The sequence below is a fragment of the Antedon mediterranea genome, chromosome 4 (assembly GCF_964355755.1).
Source record: "Antedon mediterranea chromosome 4, ecAntMedi1.1, whole genome shotgun sequence".
In the NCBI taxonomy this organism is placed as follows: Eukaryota; Metazoa; Echinodermata; class Crinoidea; order Comatulida; family Antedonidae; genus Antedon; species Antedon mediterranea.
Window position 1 is genome coordinate 2214968 of NC_092673.1, and position 16289 is coordinate 2231256.

General features: G+C 32.8%; 1 protein-coding gene across 1 annotated transcript; it reads left to right on the forward strand.

Annotated features, from left to right (window-relative positions):
* Positions 1-23: 23 nt before the first annotated feature.
* On the forward strand, positions 24-14114 carry LOC140046676 (transcription termination factor 2-like). Its single transcript, XM_072091381.1, has 20 exons — positions 24-138; positions 618-726; positions 1127-1213; positions 1474-1549; positions 1850-2830; positions 2970-3105; positions 3209-3334; positions 3900-3999; positions 4277-4416; positions 4692-4787; positions 4890-5155; positions 5995-6194; positions 6446-6510; positions 7107-7183; positions 7346-7437; positions 7629-7845; positions 8142-8300; positions 8821-9125; positions 9457-9615; positions 13512-14114. The coding sequence occupies exons 1-20, from the start codon at positions 111-113 to the stop codon at positions 13573-13575; spliced, it is 3483 nt and encodes a 1160-aa protein (XP_071947482.1). The 5' UTR covers positions 24-110; the 3' UTR covers positions 13576-14114.
* Positions 14115-16289: the final 2175 nt, after the last annotated feature.

The following is a 16289-nucleotide window of genomic DNA, read 5'->3' on the forward strand; positions in this document are numbered from 1 at the left end:
TTGTTTTGTTGAACTTTGACATGAAGCCTAGTTGCGGGCGTAAAATCGAGCGCGCTCAATTTAAAACAAGGCCTAATCTTACGCTTTTAAATCAGTTCAGCGAAATTGAAATGGAGGTTGTTGTATGTGAAAGTCATGGTAATTAATTTAAGAATTGCAATTCAAGTAAATCTAGGCTAGACCAGTAACTCAGTATGCTTTTAACAATAAAATTGGTTAGGCCTAACTTAGTAGGCTACGCCTCTCAAAAACTTACATGCAGCCAGCCTTTTCAAACACTGGCCGAAGTGAAGCTGATGTCTTGGGTCGTTTCGTTCCATTATATGCACTAGTATTTGGCTAGCACGTCTCGGTGATAACGTTGTAATAACAAATTATACCTAATAGTTGAGGTATATAATAAATAGGGGGCTTAGTGTATAAATTATAAATAAAAGAATGTGATGGATCGCACAGTGAACAGTCATGCCAATAATACAGGGGACACATATTTTTATTATTTTATAATTTTGTCTCATTTATCAGCACAATTCACCATGTGTCTCATAAAGTTTTTCTATCAGCACACTGCCTGTGTTCCATGGCTTTTTGCAGTATAATTTAATTTTTCATTTCAGGAAAACCATGCTATCTAAAAACTGGAACAAAAGATGGTTTAAGTAAAGGTCGTAGTTTCTATATATGCAGCCAAACAACCATGCCTTGCATGTTTTCAAAGCATACCAAGTAAGTATTCTTTTTAGTTTATATATACTCTTCATTTATCAGAACACAAAAATATAAAAACATATATTATATACAAAATACATAAATAACAACACCACGAGAGCAGGAGGATAACCCTATAAAGTTCAAAGGCTTGTTTCAATAGGCATCCACACAAGTTTTTAAAGCATACCAAGTAAGTATTCTTTTTGACATTGTCTTGCCAATTCTTCCAAAACATGATCTTACACTAATTAAAGTTTAATCTATTCCACCCAAATTGATCTTCAATAAGCAGTAACCAACTTAAAAAGCTTCTTTTTATAGCCTCTATCAAAGTAATATAGCATTGAATCTGGAGTGTGCAGTATTTGATGTAATGTTTTTATAAAGATTTATTATAACTATAATTTTCTTGTAGGCTTCCAGTTTCATTTTGTTTACAGCATGAAGATACCATGGTGGATCTGCAAGCATTGGTGCCATGTAAAAAGTCTGGCAAAATTAGGTAATGCTTTTTCTTTAAATTCAGCCAGTCTTAAGGGTCTTTCACACCTGTTCCGGTCCGGCGAATCGAACATCAATGTTCATGACACTCTATGCGCTAATCAATATACACATAGCCACGCAAAAACGAAACATTGATGTTCGATTGGATTTGCCGGCGCTGGACTGAAACCGTGCCGGAACAGGTGGGAAAGACCCTTTATATCGCTAAGATTTCTTATCAAAATGTATCATTGTTAATGTGTGAAATTTCATTTTTAGGCGCTTCTATCGGTGTAAGAAAGGCCAAGCTTTATCTGGGGGATCATGGTGTGGTTTTGCCTATACTGATCTTAAGGTATATTTTAAAATATTTTATACATATTTAACTATTGAAATTAATTATAAAAAAATGCATCTGTGGAATATTTATATTATTATAATCTGATTAATTAATTAAATCAAATAGAGTCACAACATATACTAAAATGAAAGGGAAGTGGTATCTGGTCCATATTGCTCCTGTCATAGACATGGAAGTGATAACAACAGGTTTTATGAAATGACATGACCTTAAAAACAGCAGTATCTTCAATGCTCAAATCTAATGCTTTGTTAATATTTTAAATTGATCATAATTATAGTTTCATATTTTTAGACACCTGAGAGTTCAAAGGTGCCATTAAAAGATACAAATGGTTCTAAAGATGGAGGATTGGAAATTGACAGTGTAACTCATAAAAGGCAAACATCATCAAAATATTTTGGACAGGGCCAAGAAAATCCTGTGGAGAGTAACTCAAGTAATTATCAAAAAACAAAAAATGGACACAGAATACCAAGTAGGCCAATCACTGAAGACACTCAAAGTATGGATACTGCCACCAGAGTGGGACAAGGTACAGATGCTGTCAATGAGGATGTCGCAACTGACGAGGATGCAGAAAGTTCAGCTCAACCACCTTCCATAATCAAACCTAAAACGCTGTACCTTAACAAAAAAACAGGGTCCATTAATTTACAAAATAAGAATCCAAAATCAGATGAAGGAATTCAGAAAACGAAGAACACAGATGATGACTGCTTTATATCTGCTGTGTTTCCACCACAGAAATCCATGACAAAGACTGTAAAAACTGCTTCAAACAGTAAGAAAGTAGGAGATAAACATTCAGTATTTGCTATGGACAGTTTGAAGGAGTCTCTACCAGGGACTAAATCAAAACATGTCGATAAATCATCTGATAGTGGTCTGATGAAATCGAAGGAATCATCTTCTTCCTCATCTTCTTCATCCTCATCTTCAAGCCAAAGTGATGAGGATCGTAATTTTGAAGACACGTTGAATAGAAATACCACAAAAGGTCGAGCTAAAACAACATCAAGTACATCTTCCAATCAGATGGTTGGATCAAGAGCTGGTGGAGATGCTAGTATAAATGACATGTCAAAAGTGAAAGGAACCGAACATGAAACGCCAGTAGCATCTTCCTTAAGCTCAACGGAAGACCAATCTAAAAACTCTTCCTCTGCCTCATCACTATCTCCTCCTGCCATGGAGGAGGATCATGTCGTAGGATCTACAGGTGATTGTGCTGCTTTGCGTAGTGAAGTTGCGTTGAAATTGGAAAAACAAAAGGTAAAATAAATTAGTTTTCCTTTCAAATTATCTCTATTTTTTAATACTAAATGTAGCATTCTTAAATTTGTTTTTGAGCAATTTTTAATAAATTTTTACTTTAAAATGCTATTGATTATATGTTTGTATTATAATATAGACATTGCTGAAAACTCTTCCAATAGCCTTGCTATCTGACAAAGGAGCAAAACTAAAAAATCATGTTAAAATGCTTGAAGAAACTCTGAAAGAAATCGACGAAAAAATAGCTAGAGGTGTTAGCGTTCAAAAATCTGGTAAGGAAGATATTTTGTGATCTTTTATAATTAATAATTCTCTCACAAATTCATATCAGTTCTTTTTTAATTTGAAAACAAATATTGTATTATTTTTTGGCAGATTCACAGTCTAGTTCTGCATCACTAAAGCAGATGACATTGTTGGAGAGTTTTAGAAGACAACCAAAGATTGGTATGGTAGATGCCATGACATTACCAGCACCTGGTCAGCTTTACCAATATGCAGGTAAATTGTCTCAAAACATAACACTGTACTTTTAGATTTTTCTGCTAAAGTCTAAATCAAGTTGTAAAATAGCCTAAACTAATCCTTCTCTGCTTGGAATTTGTAATGCAATCATCTGAATTCCAGGTCAAGTTCAATATTAAATTTCGAAATGTGGCAGGTTACAAGATCGCCTAAAATTTATAATTTTAGCTTACGATACTTAGTATTGTAAATTCAGGAATAGCCGATCCATAATCTCTTGGCTTTTCTTCCTTATATCTATACTCTTCATGTTCAGAATTTTACTCTGCCCTTGCCTATTATCACTGTACACTTTATAGACATGTCTACACTATCAAACTAGTTTGACAACAAAGTGTGATGTGCCCAAATAAGTTCTGTAAATGATAAATTTTATAAATAGTTTTTTTAACAGCCTTGTGAAAAAAAGTGTTGCATCCGTTTTGAAGTAAAGCTGTTATTATATTATATAAGTTAGTTATATGATGTCATCACATTTTTTTGTCACACATAAAGTTTGATAGTGTAGACAGAGCTTTAAACTAAATGTTATTTTATCCAGATGCACCTCAAATGCAGACGTTGTATGGTGGCAAAATGACTTCAGCTCGACTACGTGAGGTTGGCACTGTAACAAGAGATGCCATTGACAAACTTCATAGGTAAATATAAATTAAGAATTACTGTGTTTGGGAAGTGATGAGAATCTACAAATTGATGAGACTTAGACATTTTATGCTCTATTTTATACTGAATGCAATCAAATTATAATAGGTGAATTTACACATCACAAAATAAACAAAGAACTATGGTTGTATAAATACCACTGTTACACTTCAGGAACAGTAAAACAAATTTGTACATTTACAAATAGATATTTTAGGTTGTTTTTTTTTACACGTTGATACTGTACATTCATACATTCATTTCTATTTTTAGGTCTTTGGAGACATGTCCACCTTCTCATGAGGAGACCTCTGACCCCAAGAAGTTAACCGTTCCCCTGTTGACCCATCAACGTCAAGCTTTGACCTGGTTGATTTGGAGGGAGTCACAGCATCCATGTGGTGGCATTCTAGGTATACAATACATTATTATAATTGCAGTGCTATCAAATAATCAAACTGGTTTTCATTGCACAAACATTTTGGAATATTTTAGTTTTTTAATGATGACAATAACTAGTAATGAAAAACAATTGTAGTGCTATCAAATATGTTATAATATAATCAAAACTGTTTTCAATATTTTTGTGGTATTTATGATGAAAATAACTAATAACAATAGTTATTGTATTTCAAGTATAAAATCTTGATTTCACTTTTTAGTTATATGAGTACTTGTGTTTTCACAGCTGATGACATGGGGCTTGGTAAAACACTTACAATGATTTCACTCATTCTAAAACAAAGGCAACTCTCTAAAGATAAAGCTCAAGATGCTAAAACAGGTAAATGATACCATTTTGTTGTTGTCATATACATACCTGTATATGACAATATATATTCAATGTTCACTAGCAGCATCTGAAAACCAAATTATTTGTTTTTAGATACTAGTGATTTTATAAAATCATGCGCATCATTAGTCATATGCCCAGCGTCTCTCCTGCATCAGTGGAAAAATGAAATTGAGAACCGATGCAAACGTGGCGTTTTAAATATATATTTGTATCACGGTCCAAATCGAGAGAAAGAGGTGTCAGTTCTGGCAGGCTATGATGTTGTCTTGACTACATATGGTATTGTTGCTAAGGAGCTTGGTACCGGTGACACTAAAGATAAAGTGGAACAACCTGTTGATGATTGGATGTCAAAGGTAATGACCATTTTTATACTTACAATTGGCAGTGAACCATGCAAGTTTTGACATTGCTTGACCCTGTGTGACATTGCTTGACCCTGTGTGACATTGCTTGACCCTGTGTGACATTGCTTGACCCTGTGTGACATTGCTTGGTCCTGTGTGACATTGCTTGACCCTGTGTGACATGATAACTTTTTTAGTTGATGTTGAATATCACCATTCTCAGTTTACCCATTTGGCTTTGTATAGATAGACATTGGTGTGTAAATGTCTTCAAATTATATAAGTACCTTTATCCATTCCTTGTAAAGCTCTGTCTACACTATCAAACATTATGTGAAAAAAAATGTGTACCCATATATTTACATGATGATGTGATATCACTACCATATTTGGGCACATCACACATTTTTTGAAAAACTAGTTTGATAGTGTAGATAGAGCTTAAAAATGAGTTTGATAGTGAGCTTTTTTTCACCTTGATTTAAAGTTAACTGAGTGAGACTTTTTTATAATGACAACATATTTATTTTGCACTATGTATGTAGTGTCATGTAATGTACTAACCTTTTGTAAAGCACATACAGGTCAGTTCATTAAGCTCTTTATAAAGTGCTAAATATAAATATTAATTCTAAAGCCAATTTTCCACTAGGTGAATTTGTTTGCGTGAATCGAAAAACACCAGCTTATATGCATGTGTATTCAAATTTCCATGTTCCAAATCTCTCTATGCATGCGTATAACCTGGATCAACCAAATAAATAATGAAATGAAATTAAGTGCTTTTGATTCGTGCATACAAATTTGCCTAGTGGAAAATCTTCTTACTAAATGTGTAATTTTATTAGGAAAATCCAGAAAAGGCAATGTCTCAACCAACCCTTCTTAAAATTGGATGGCAAAGAATCATACTGGATGAAGCGCATAACATCAAGAACCATAAATGTCAGTCTGCGGTTGGAGTGTGCAGGTTAAGAGCGTGTGCTCGATGGGCCGTGACCGGTACACCCATTCAAAACAACTTGCTTGATATGTTCTCGCTCCTCAGGTTAGTGTTTTTAAATTCTCTGATTTTATACATAACTTTTGTTAGATGATGTTAGGCCATTGAAAAGCTTTCAGTATGTGACCCATCGCGTGTCATACACAAGTTGTCTTTTCTTCTAGGTGACGTTCGAGGTATCCAATATAAAATTGTGTATGTAAATATATTGGAAAAAATGGTTGTTGGAAAAAGAATGAAATTATAAATGTGTAAAAACAAATTTACAAGAAATGTTGATCTTTTTTTTTTTTTAGATTCCTTCGATGCTCTCCTTTTGATGAGTATAAGGTGTGGAAGCGTCAGGTTGATAACAATCAAAGTAAGATGTAATGAATATTAATTTCTAATGTAAAATTAATCACAATATTAAGATATTTGTTCTCTATTATAATTGTTTTCTTGTTTGCAACATGGATATTTCATAGCATTACAGTCAATATTACCTGCTCCCCTACAAAATATATACATTAGTGAATATTGCAATACAAAGTTTAACTTTAAAAGCACTTTGTATACCAGTTGCTATTAGTTATGAATGCTTATAAGATAGTACACTGGTAAAGTTGCAACTTACCTTTCAAGAATGGAATCACTACAATATTATACAATACGGTACTCAATACTTTGAATAATTTTATTATCCAACAAAATTGAAATTACATTGCTCATTGACCTTTTATGACACAGTAAAAGAAAATTTGTTTCGAATGTTTTAAGTTATAGAGTCTTATCTTGGCTGGACAGAACGAGTACTTGTAACAGTCTGTGTACACAGTTACTGCCCTCATTCTACAATTTCTGACAATAACAGCACCCATACAACTTCAGAGTGGAGTGTATGGTCTGTGTCCTCGAAAATGTTTTACTTACTTACTAATTGCTTACTTTACTTACCAAATTCTTCTTTTGACATAGAACGGCTGAATTTAATTATGAAAGGGTTGCTTCTTAGAAGAACAAAAGACCAGAAAAGTAAAGACGGAAAAGCACTTGTAAGTTTCAATGCATCAAGTAACAATAAATAACCAGTAACTTTATTTAATCAATGATATTTTCATTCAAATTATTATTTGTTTTATAGTTAAATTAAATGAATTTTCAAATTGTTTACTACTACTATGATTTTTTACTTTATATACAATTTCTTCTTCTAGGTATCTCTTCCTGAACGAACCTGTACAACCCATGAAATAGATCTGTCAGAGGATGAAAGAAAGATGTATGATAAACTATTCAATGAATCTAAGTGGGTGCAACAGCTTTTATTCACGATTCAAATTTTGCTGTTTTTTTATTTATTTTGAGAAAGCTTATTCTAGTATACCATGTTATTTAAAAATAGAATTTAACCATGTTTTAACGTTTCGTTTGTTATGCTACAACCATCTTTTTGAGTAATTTATTTAAAATTGAAATTGTGATCTTCACTTTTTCTAGATCCAAAGTAAGTAACTACTTACAACAACATGGAGAAACATCCATTGATGGTGGTAAGGTATCCAAACCAAGTGAAGCTAGTTCCAGTAGTGCTACTGGATGTGTTGCAGTAGGTGATAAGTCATCTTCTGGACGTGATAAGGTTACTGGAACGGTCATTCTGGTGATTTTACTTCGCTTACGCCAATGCTGTAGTCATCTTGGACTTTTAAAGGAGGTTAGATTTTTTATTTGGACACATTAATGCGCTTTTTTTCATTAGACATTAATATTTTATTTTATCCCTCAGCAAAAATAAACACAATTGAGAAGAGGGGGAAAATCAGACCAGCAAAAATTACATGAACAAGATTATTAAACAAAATTATTGAACAGAAATGAATTTCATATCTAAGAAAATGTATTCAATATTTCACTCTTCAAATTCTTGTTGATGTTGATTAAATATTTATGTGTTCATAAAATAATAGTTTATCAGGAAAACAAAAACTGATCATATTCTATATTTTCTAGAATATTACGGAAGAAAATTTTGAGTTTGACAGCAGCATTGAAATGTCTCTTGTGGACCAAATGATGGATCTAAGTCTAGGCAGTAGCCAGAATGCAAAGCAAGAAGGAAAGGCACTTAAGAAGGCTGATGTCTTTGATGAAAAGTTTGAAAGCACAAAGGTAGGTATAATATAAGGCAGTTTGAACTGTGACTTGGTTTCCCCCATAGGGCAATTACCATGGAAACCACTGACTCAACTTTACCTTGATGTCAGAAATATCACCATTTAAAAACAAATACTCATCTTATTTTTATTAAAGATGTATTGTCCACCTGAAAAAATAATTCTTAAAACAATTTTTGTTGAATATTCCATTTTAATGTAACATAATAGTTATCCACTTTGACCAAAAATTGGATCGAAAAAAAATGTATTTACCTTAAAAAAATGTAATTTAAAGCAAAAAATGCTCAAATTGGCTGCCAGCCAATGGATTTTTGGTTGAATTTAACCATTTTTTTTGTCATTTTACAAGTGAAAACATTATTTTGTTTCAATTTTTTTTCTATGGAAGTGATTAACTTTATTAAAACTACAAAATACCATATACAAAGTAAGATTTAATTAAGCTTCATTTTTTATGTTATTGGGGGACAATACATCTTTAAGTTTAATTCATTTTACTTATATCAATATAGGTAAAAGAAGTAATGACAAAACTAGTAGAAATTCGCAAAATGTCACCAAAGGGTAAGCCAATGAAAAGTGTGATTGTCTCACAATGGACCAAGATGTTAGATATTGTTGCCCATCACTTGACCAAAGAAGGCTTTCATTTCTCGTCGATACGTGGAAATGTGACCCCTAAGAAGCGGGCAGAACTCGTCGAAGATTTCAATACAAATGACAAGGGGTCAGAGGTTATGCTGGTGTCTTTACGTGCTGGTGGTGTTGGACTTAATCTTATTGGTGGAAATCATCTGTTTGTCCTTGATATGCATTGGTAATTACTAACCTTAAGCTCTGTCCACACTCTCGAACTTTGTGACAACAAAATGTGATGTGCCCATATATGAACATGATGATGTCATATCACTACCATATTTGGCCACATAACACTTTTTTATCAAACTAGTTTGATAGTGTAGACAGAGCTTTAGTAAATATAATATTTAACAATGTTTATTAATTATTTAAAAAACAGCCATTGACCAATTACATGATTAAGACAAATGATTCATTTGCTATCCTATAATAGAAAAAGAATATCTGTTGATTTGTTTGTTTATTTATAGAAAAGCATTTTGTGGATATTTTTTTGTATAATTTTCCAGGAACCCTGCCCTTGAACAGCAAGCCTGTGATCGTATTTATCGTGTTGGTCAAAAGAAAGACGTTTTTATTCACAAGTTTGTCTGCAAAGACACCATTGAGGAAAAGATACTTAAACTTCAGAAGAGCAAAGCAGCATTAGCTGAGAATGTTCTTGCTGGGTGAGTTTTGTAGAGGACCACCTTCTGGATCAAGCATTCCAGCTTAAAGGCCAATTTACACAGACAAGCGGTAACGGTAATACAAATGTAGAATCTATGTTATTCTTTATGATTCATTTACACACAACCTGGAGCGGATGGACGATTTCCGCTCAGGATAGATACACATTCTACGTGGGACAAGCTATGCGGTTTTGCGCTTACCGTTACCGCTCGTCAGTGTAAATTGGCCTGCTGTGTCATAATTTGTTTATTGTAATTTTAAGATACATTGAGTTCATCTTGTGTTTATGGTTTGTTTTATAACATAGCAATAAATATCACAAACAAACTGGCATCTTCAGAGGGCGTCCTTTTGCAGCCATCTTGTATACAATACGTTTTAGCAGATCGATTCTGAAAAAATGATTTTGAGTGGTCGTATCAACTCCTCTTGCAGTTAAATTATACTGTTAATGTAATAAAAAAGAAAAAAATTGTTGTTTTTTTTTGTGTAAAATTCTCCTTCACATTGCATTTGATTCATTCACATGAACACTTTACTTATCTTTTTTATGCACATAATTCATTATCTTTATTATTATTAAAAATTGAACATTTTTCAATTAGCATATACATGTGGTGTTTATACATCAACACAGCTGTTGACCAGGAAGTATCATCAGAATTGTTGAATATCAGATTGCAAATTATATTACGACGAGCGATCCATGGACCAATCCAGTGGTGTTTTCTGTCACAAACGCCACGCGAGTCGAGTACTTTGTAGTATTTTATCCCTAGGCTAGATATTTAAAGACTCCAGTTCAACATGGTTCATATACTTCCCTTAGGTTGAAGATGGTGTACAGAATTAACATTTCTTGTGATGCTGGATAATTAGAACACATACATATATTGACCCACATGGTTCCAGACACTTGCACTTTGTACAGAGAGGGTAATTAAACCCATTTTATTTTAGGGTCCCATTGGAAATAAGTCTCACATCATTCATGAGCTATCATGCATCTCTTTTTTTGTCTTTTAAATTGAAATTGTATACACTGTATTGTATCATATATTTGTTATGTTTTTAATGAGATGCAAATAAGTCAAATCAAATTTGAATTGTTTGATTAAAATTGAAAAAAAAATAATTTATTGAGTCTAGAATAAATAAAGATACAATGTATACCAACAAATTTAAAAAGGAAAGTAAAAATATCTGCAGAACTAACATTTTATGTTTTAAATAAATTAAATCTCCCAAGATCAGACATCCTTCATTATTTGGTTGGCGGAATATTCTGGTAAAATTCTAGTATTCTGGATGTGTTTTTTATTATTGTATTCCTTCCAAATTTTTCAGAGAGCAGCATATAGCAAAGTCGACTATACTGATTGTAGTCACTGTGTTATGTGCTGAATCGTGCAAGACCATTGGTTTTCTTTGGTTACACAGTCCGTATCCCATCCGCTCTCTGTGCTTTGCAACTGGCGGGTTGGAATTCATGTAGTTAGCACACCGTCTTTCAGGTGCGACATTAAGCCGTTGGTCTTTTGTGCAACATGGCTTATGTGCACTTTAAAGAATATAGTTCACTCTTCCAAAAGGACCTCACCTGAAACAAGTCTGAAGTGGGTTATCTTTAGTGTGCAGCACCAAAAATATTCTATCCTAAAAGACTTGTATGCTTTTTAGAAACTTTTTTTGTAGTCTATGTAGTGAGTGGTGTTATGTCATTAAAGCATTTGTAGAAATTTAATACTAAAAAACGTCATTCTGTATTTCCACATCTGTTGATAACCGATCGATGTCAATGACTTGACATTTTTCATTTGACCTAAGGTCATAAGTATTCATTTGTTTGTTCCGTTATTTCCTCTAATTGACATTTGATAAGATGAGTAGCCATTAACATTTTTTCTGTTTATTATTAGTTTTTAATAAGACAAATATTTAGAAGAATATAATTCACAAAGAATTTATTTTATACAATTTTTTTTATTATAAACGATTATTATTTTACGATGTTAGTAATTATAGAATGTTTGACGTCATTGTACTGGCTTGTAATGTAAAAATAGCCAATGTATTTTAATTGTGGCTATCATTAAACATGGCATGTTATCTTATACTAGAATAGCATGCACTATTTGGAGTCATTAAGTTTTGCCTTATAGTCTACTTTAATATTATTTATTCTTTATACTGGATAGCCTCTTCGTCAAAGACTGTTCTCCCAGAGGGTCCAGTGTATATATCTGTGTGTGAACTAGTACACCGGTGTAACCCCTACTCGTCTCGAAAGATGTACTAGGTTCTTTAAAGTGCACATGAACAAGATGTGTATACTGGACCTACGGTTTATCAGAAAAGACTTGTTCTACCACTATAACCAGCAGACTTAGGTCGTCTCCAGTCCACATGAACAAGATGTGTATACTGGACCTACGGTTTATCCGAAAAGACTTGTTCTACCACTATAACCAGCAGACTTAGGTCGTCTCCAGTCCACATGAACAAGATGTGTATACTGGACCTACGGTTTATCCGAAAAGACTTGTTCTACCACTATAACCAGCAGACTTAGGTCGTCTCCAGTCCACATGAACAAGATGTGTATACTGGACCTACGGTTTATCAGAAAAGACTTGTTCTACCACCATAACCAGCAGACTTAGGTCGTCTCCAGTTCCCACCATGGTGGATATAATTAATAGGCACCACTAGCTCTTTTTTAGATATGTAATAAGTGAATGTTTTAAGGTTTTTTATTCATGTATGTTTATAATTTTATGGTACGATATCTAATTTTAATAAGATGTTTCTATTTTTATAGCAATTTTAACTAATTTTTAGTTATTTGTAAAACAATTCTTTTCAGTCCTTTTTTTTTTTTTTTTTCGGAATATTTATTCAACCAAAAAAAACGACTTGACTGTCGTTTTGTAATATATTTTTATATACCGAATAAATAATTAAATAAATAAAAATACACAACCATGGAGTGATTGAGCCTCGAACCCTAGCCGATGTTTTGTCAATCCAAAGCATGGAGTTACCCTTTCCTCACCATTGCCAATTCCCATTCAATTCTATTCAATTCAATTCAATTTCTTTATTGCTGCAAATGCCATCAAGGGCTAATATCCGCTTAAACATACTACATCATACAAACATAATTATACATATTTACATTTAAAATTTAAACACATAAAAATTATAGTCATTACTACTGTAGTAGTAGTTATGATTTTTAATTATTGTAATTATTGTTAAATATGATTATTGTTATAATACAAGCTGTAGTAGTCTGTGTTTTCAATTTAAAGCTTCCTTATCTTTATGTAAAAGTTTACTTTGAACTTACCATTAACCTCCTAAGTAACACAAATTATGACCGTGTTGGAATTTTTCTGAATATAATTGTCAATTAGCCGTAATTTGATTGTCTCTTAGAGTAAGTGGGATAGAGCCCCATGGAATGTGATAGTATTAACTGTGAAGTAATTATTATTAGATAGAAAGTTATGCAATCAATAAGTAGACCACAGCTTTATTCCAATCTAGCAAAGTAATAATTTGTGAAGGCTCCTCACAGCATTGCTCTATACATTTATAGGACATAAAAAGCAAGGCGCCCACCCTACACCTTAAAAATAAAAATAAAAATAGGGGATGGGGAAACAACTAATATTAGGTTAATTTTGACAAGAATGTGATGAACATAATATAAAAATTGTTAAAGATTATCTATATTTGAGTTTTTAAAATAAAAATGTGGATATTAAGGGTAAATACATTTTTTTTTAGAATAGCCTGTACATTTTAATGTATAGAGAACAGATACACATGCATAAATTGTGTGATGAATGTTGTGTAAATAATTTCATTTGTTGTTATTTTCCAGAAACAAATCAAAGAATCAGAAGTTAACGCTTAAAGATCTACGCCTGCTGTTTGGTGTTCAATAATGTCTATTCACTGTTTTAGACAAAGTTGTATGGGTAATATGTAATACTATTAATAGTCTCATGAATACACAGATTCCTGAGTGAAATGCACAGTTATTAAGCAATATGTTGATTGGTGCAAAGCTCTGTCTACACTATCAAACCAGTTCGACAAAAAGTCTGATGTGCCCAAATATGGTAGTGCTATGCCCAAATATGGTAGTGATATGACATCATCATGTCCATACATGGACACATCACATTTTCTTTTGCCCATCAAGTTTGATAGTGTAGACAGAGCTTCATTTTTATTGTTATCGATAATATTTAATCAGATGTACCTCCTGTTATTGTCTCTATTGACACCCCTCCTCCCACCCCCACATAAGAAATAATATTCTTGCTCAAAATATGACCTATAGTATTTATTTAGTAGGCCAAATTTTATTACCAAACTATTTTTTTTCAACATAGAAACATGTGTAGGCCCTAATATGTCATGCCTTTTATTATATAATCAATATTAATATTAATTGTTATTATATTAGTGTTGATGGCTTACTATTGCTCAGCTTTATAGCTGACGAATAACTGAAAATATTAGACTATAATTATATTATAATGGATATTTTCATTCACGACTTTATGTCTGATTTAAAATCATTTAAAATTTCAAAGGTCCAGCACCTGTCTCCTTCATTCTTATCTACCCGTCTAATGAATGTGTAAGTTGACATTTGTTTCATGTCTAGATCATGTTTATACAACTGACAATACAAATCACGTAGTTACATAGGTGTTGATACCCCGGTGATATTTCGTACGGGGTTAATTATAACGTCGTTTGTAAACTGTGAAATCTATATAATTTGCATAAAAATATTCAGTAAAACTTCAAATACTTTATCGAATGTTTATATTGGTATTTAATTAGGGCATACATTTTTTATTTTATAGTACTCTAGTTCTAATACAGTTTCTGTAAAAAAAATAGAATTCAAATTAAACGATGTACATGCTAAAATATTGTACAAAAAAGATGTGCCGCGAACGCATTTCTTAAGCCTTGTCTACACTATCAAACTTTATGTGACCAAAAAAATGCCCATATATGGATGATGTCATATGACTACCATATTTGGACATATCACTATCATATTTGGGCACATCACACTTTTTTTGTCAAACTAGTTTGATAGTGTAAACAGAGCTTTATACATTAAATGTCACTAATTCTTATTGACATTGATGATCGTACGTTTTATACCGTCTATCCTACTGTAGAGTTGTGTGTCCACGCATACTTCGCGTTCAGACGATCCTCGCGTTCACATCGCGTTCGTCATCGTCATGAACTATCCATGGTATTTGTTCGAACGCCTTCATTTCCAAATGGCAAGATGAGAAGTAAAGGTCATATCAAAAATATGATTTTATATTTAGAACATACGACGTGTAGGCTGCTTCCATGTACAGTATTAGTGTTGCGACAATGCGAGAGCATGTTAATTAAACCAAAATACATAAGCCCGACATTTGGTAGTAACCGCCATATACCTAGGCCTACTGTCTGTAATGTTTTTATATATAAAGTCATTATTATTTATATTATTTGTAATAATTAGTCACTGTTTGGAGGTACATCGGTAACAGTGGCTTAGGCTGTGTTTGTGCTTTACTGGCAGATAGTGACTATGATTTTATATTTTCTCATTGCGTTGTGTTTGTTTAATTTGTTGATTTGTATTATATTTTGTAAAATGTATATTTTGTCTGAATAAGTAATAATAATAATAATATTAATAAATATGATTATTCCTGTAGACACAGAGGCCGTATTTATATAGAAGAAAAAGGGGATGAGATGTTGATTATGCGTCCTAATCGGTAGGATCTATCACTTATGTGTGTAGGACTTTATAGCTCACTATGTTGGTCGGTCGGTCGGCAACACTCGCTTGAGCACGCGACTGCAACCATGTATATGGCCTTGTTAAAATAAGCAACACCACAAGTCACTGATTTTACGATAGAAATGTGTAAACCACTGATCGATAAAAACATCGCATTGCACTCTATTGTACGCTACCTTTCAATATGAAATAATATATGAAATTATGCATGCTATTGTAAAATATAACGAAATTGTTAGAATACTAACGAAATACAATACAACTTAAATTTTAAATACAATGCACTCGAAAATGTGGCTAATTTTAGAACTACTGTAACGAATATGTTATGAGCATTTGCCTGTGTCACCCCGTCAATTCTTTGAACATTAAATATTAAAGTCGTACCAAATAATGTAAAATATTGGTTGGCGCCCCATACCTTGTTAGGTTAATCTTCGTTGTCATAATAAGTTATACCAGGGAGTAACAACTCCCTGGTTATACAAATGAACGATTAAGGATGTATGATTTACTAAGGAGCATGTGGATAGATTAGTCGATAGATGATGTCAACTATACAGGATGAAAGATCGCTCAACATCTGCTAACGCATGCGCGATACGTTCTAGCAACACCAACTTTCAAACAAAAATGTAAACAAAATTAAGTCATTATATAACCATAGTTGGAAGATACCATTAAAATAACTCTTTCTGCTTAATAAAAACATTTATTATAACCGAGAGCACCCAGGTAGTTGAATTTAGAATGCGATGTGAACACGAATTCACATCGTAAATCTTGGTTCCAACCTAGTCGCGCAACGTAAGCGTAACGCAC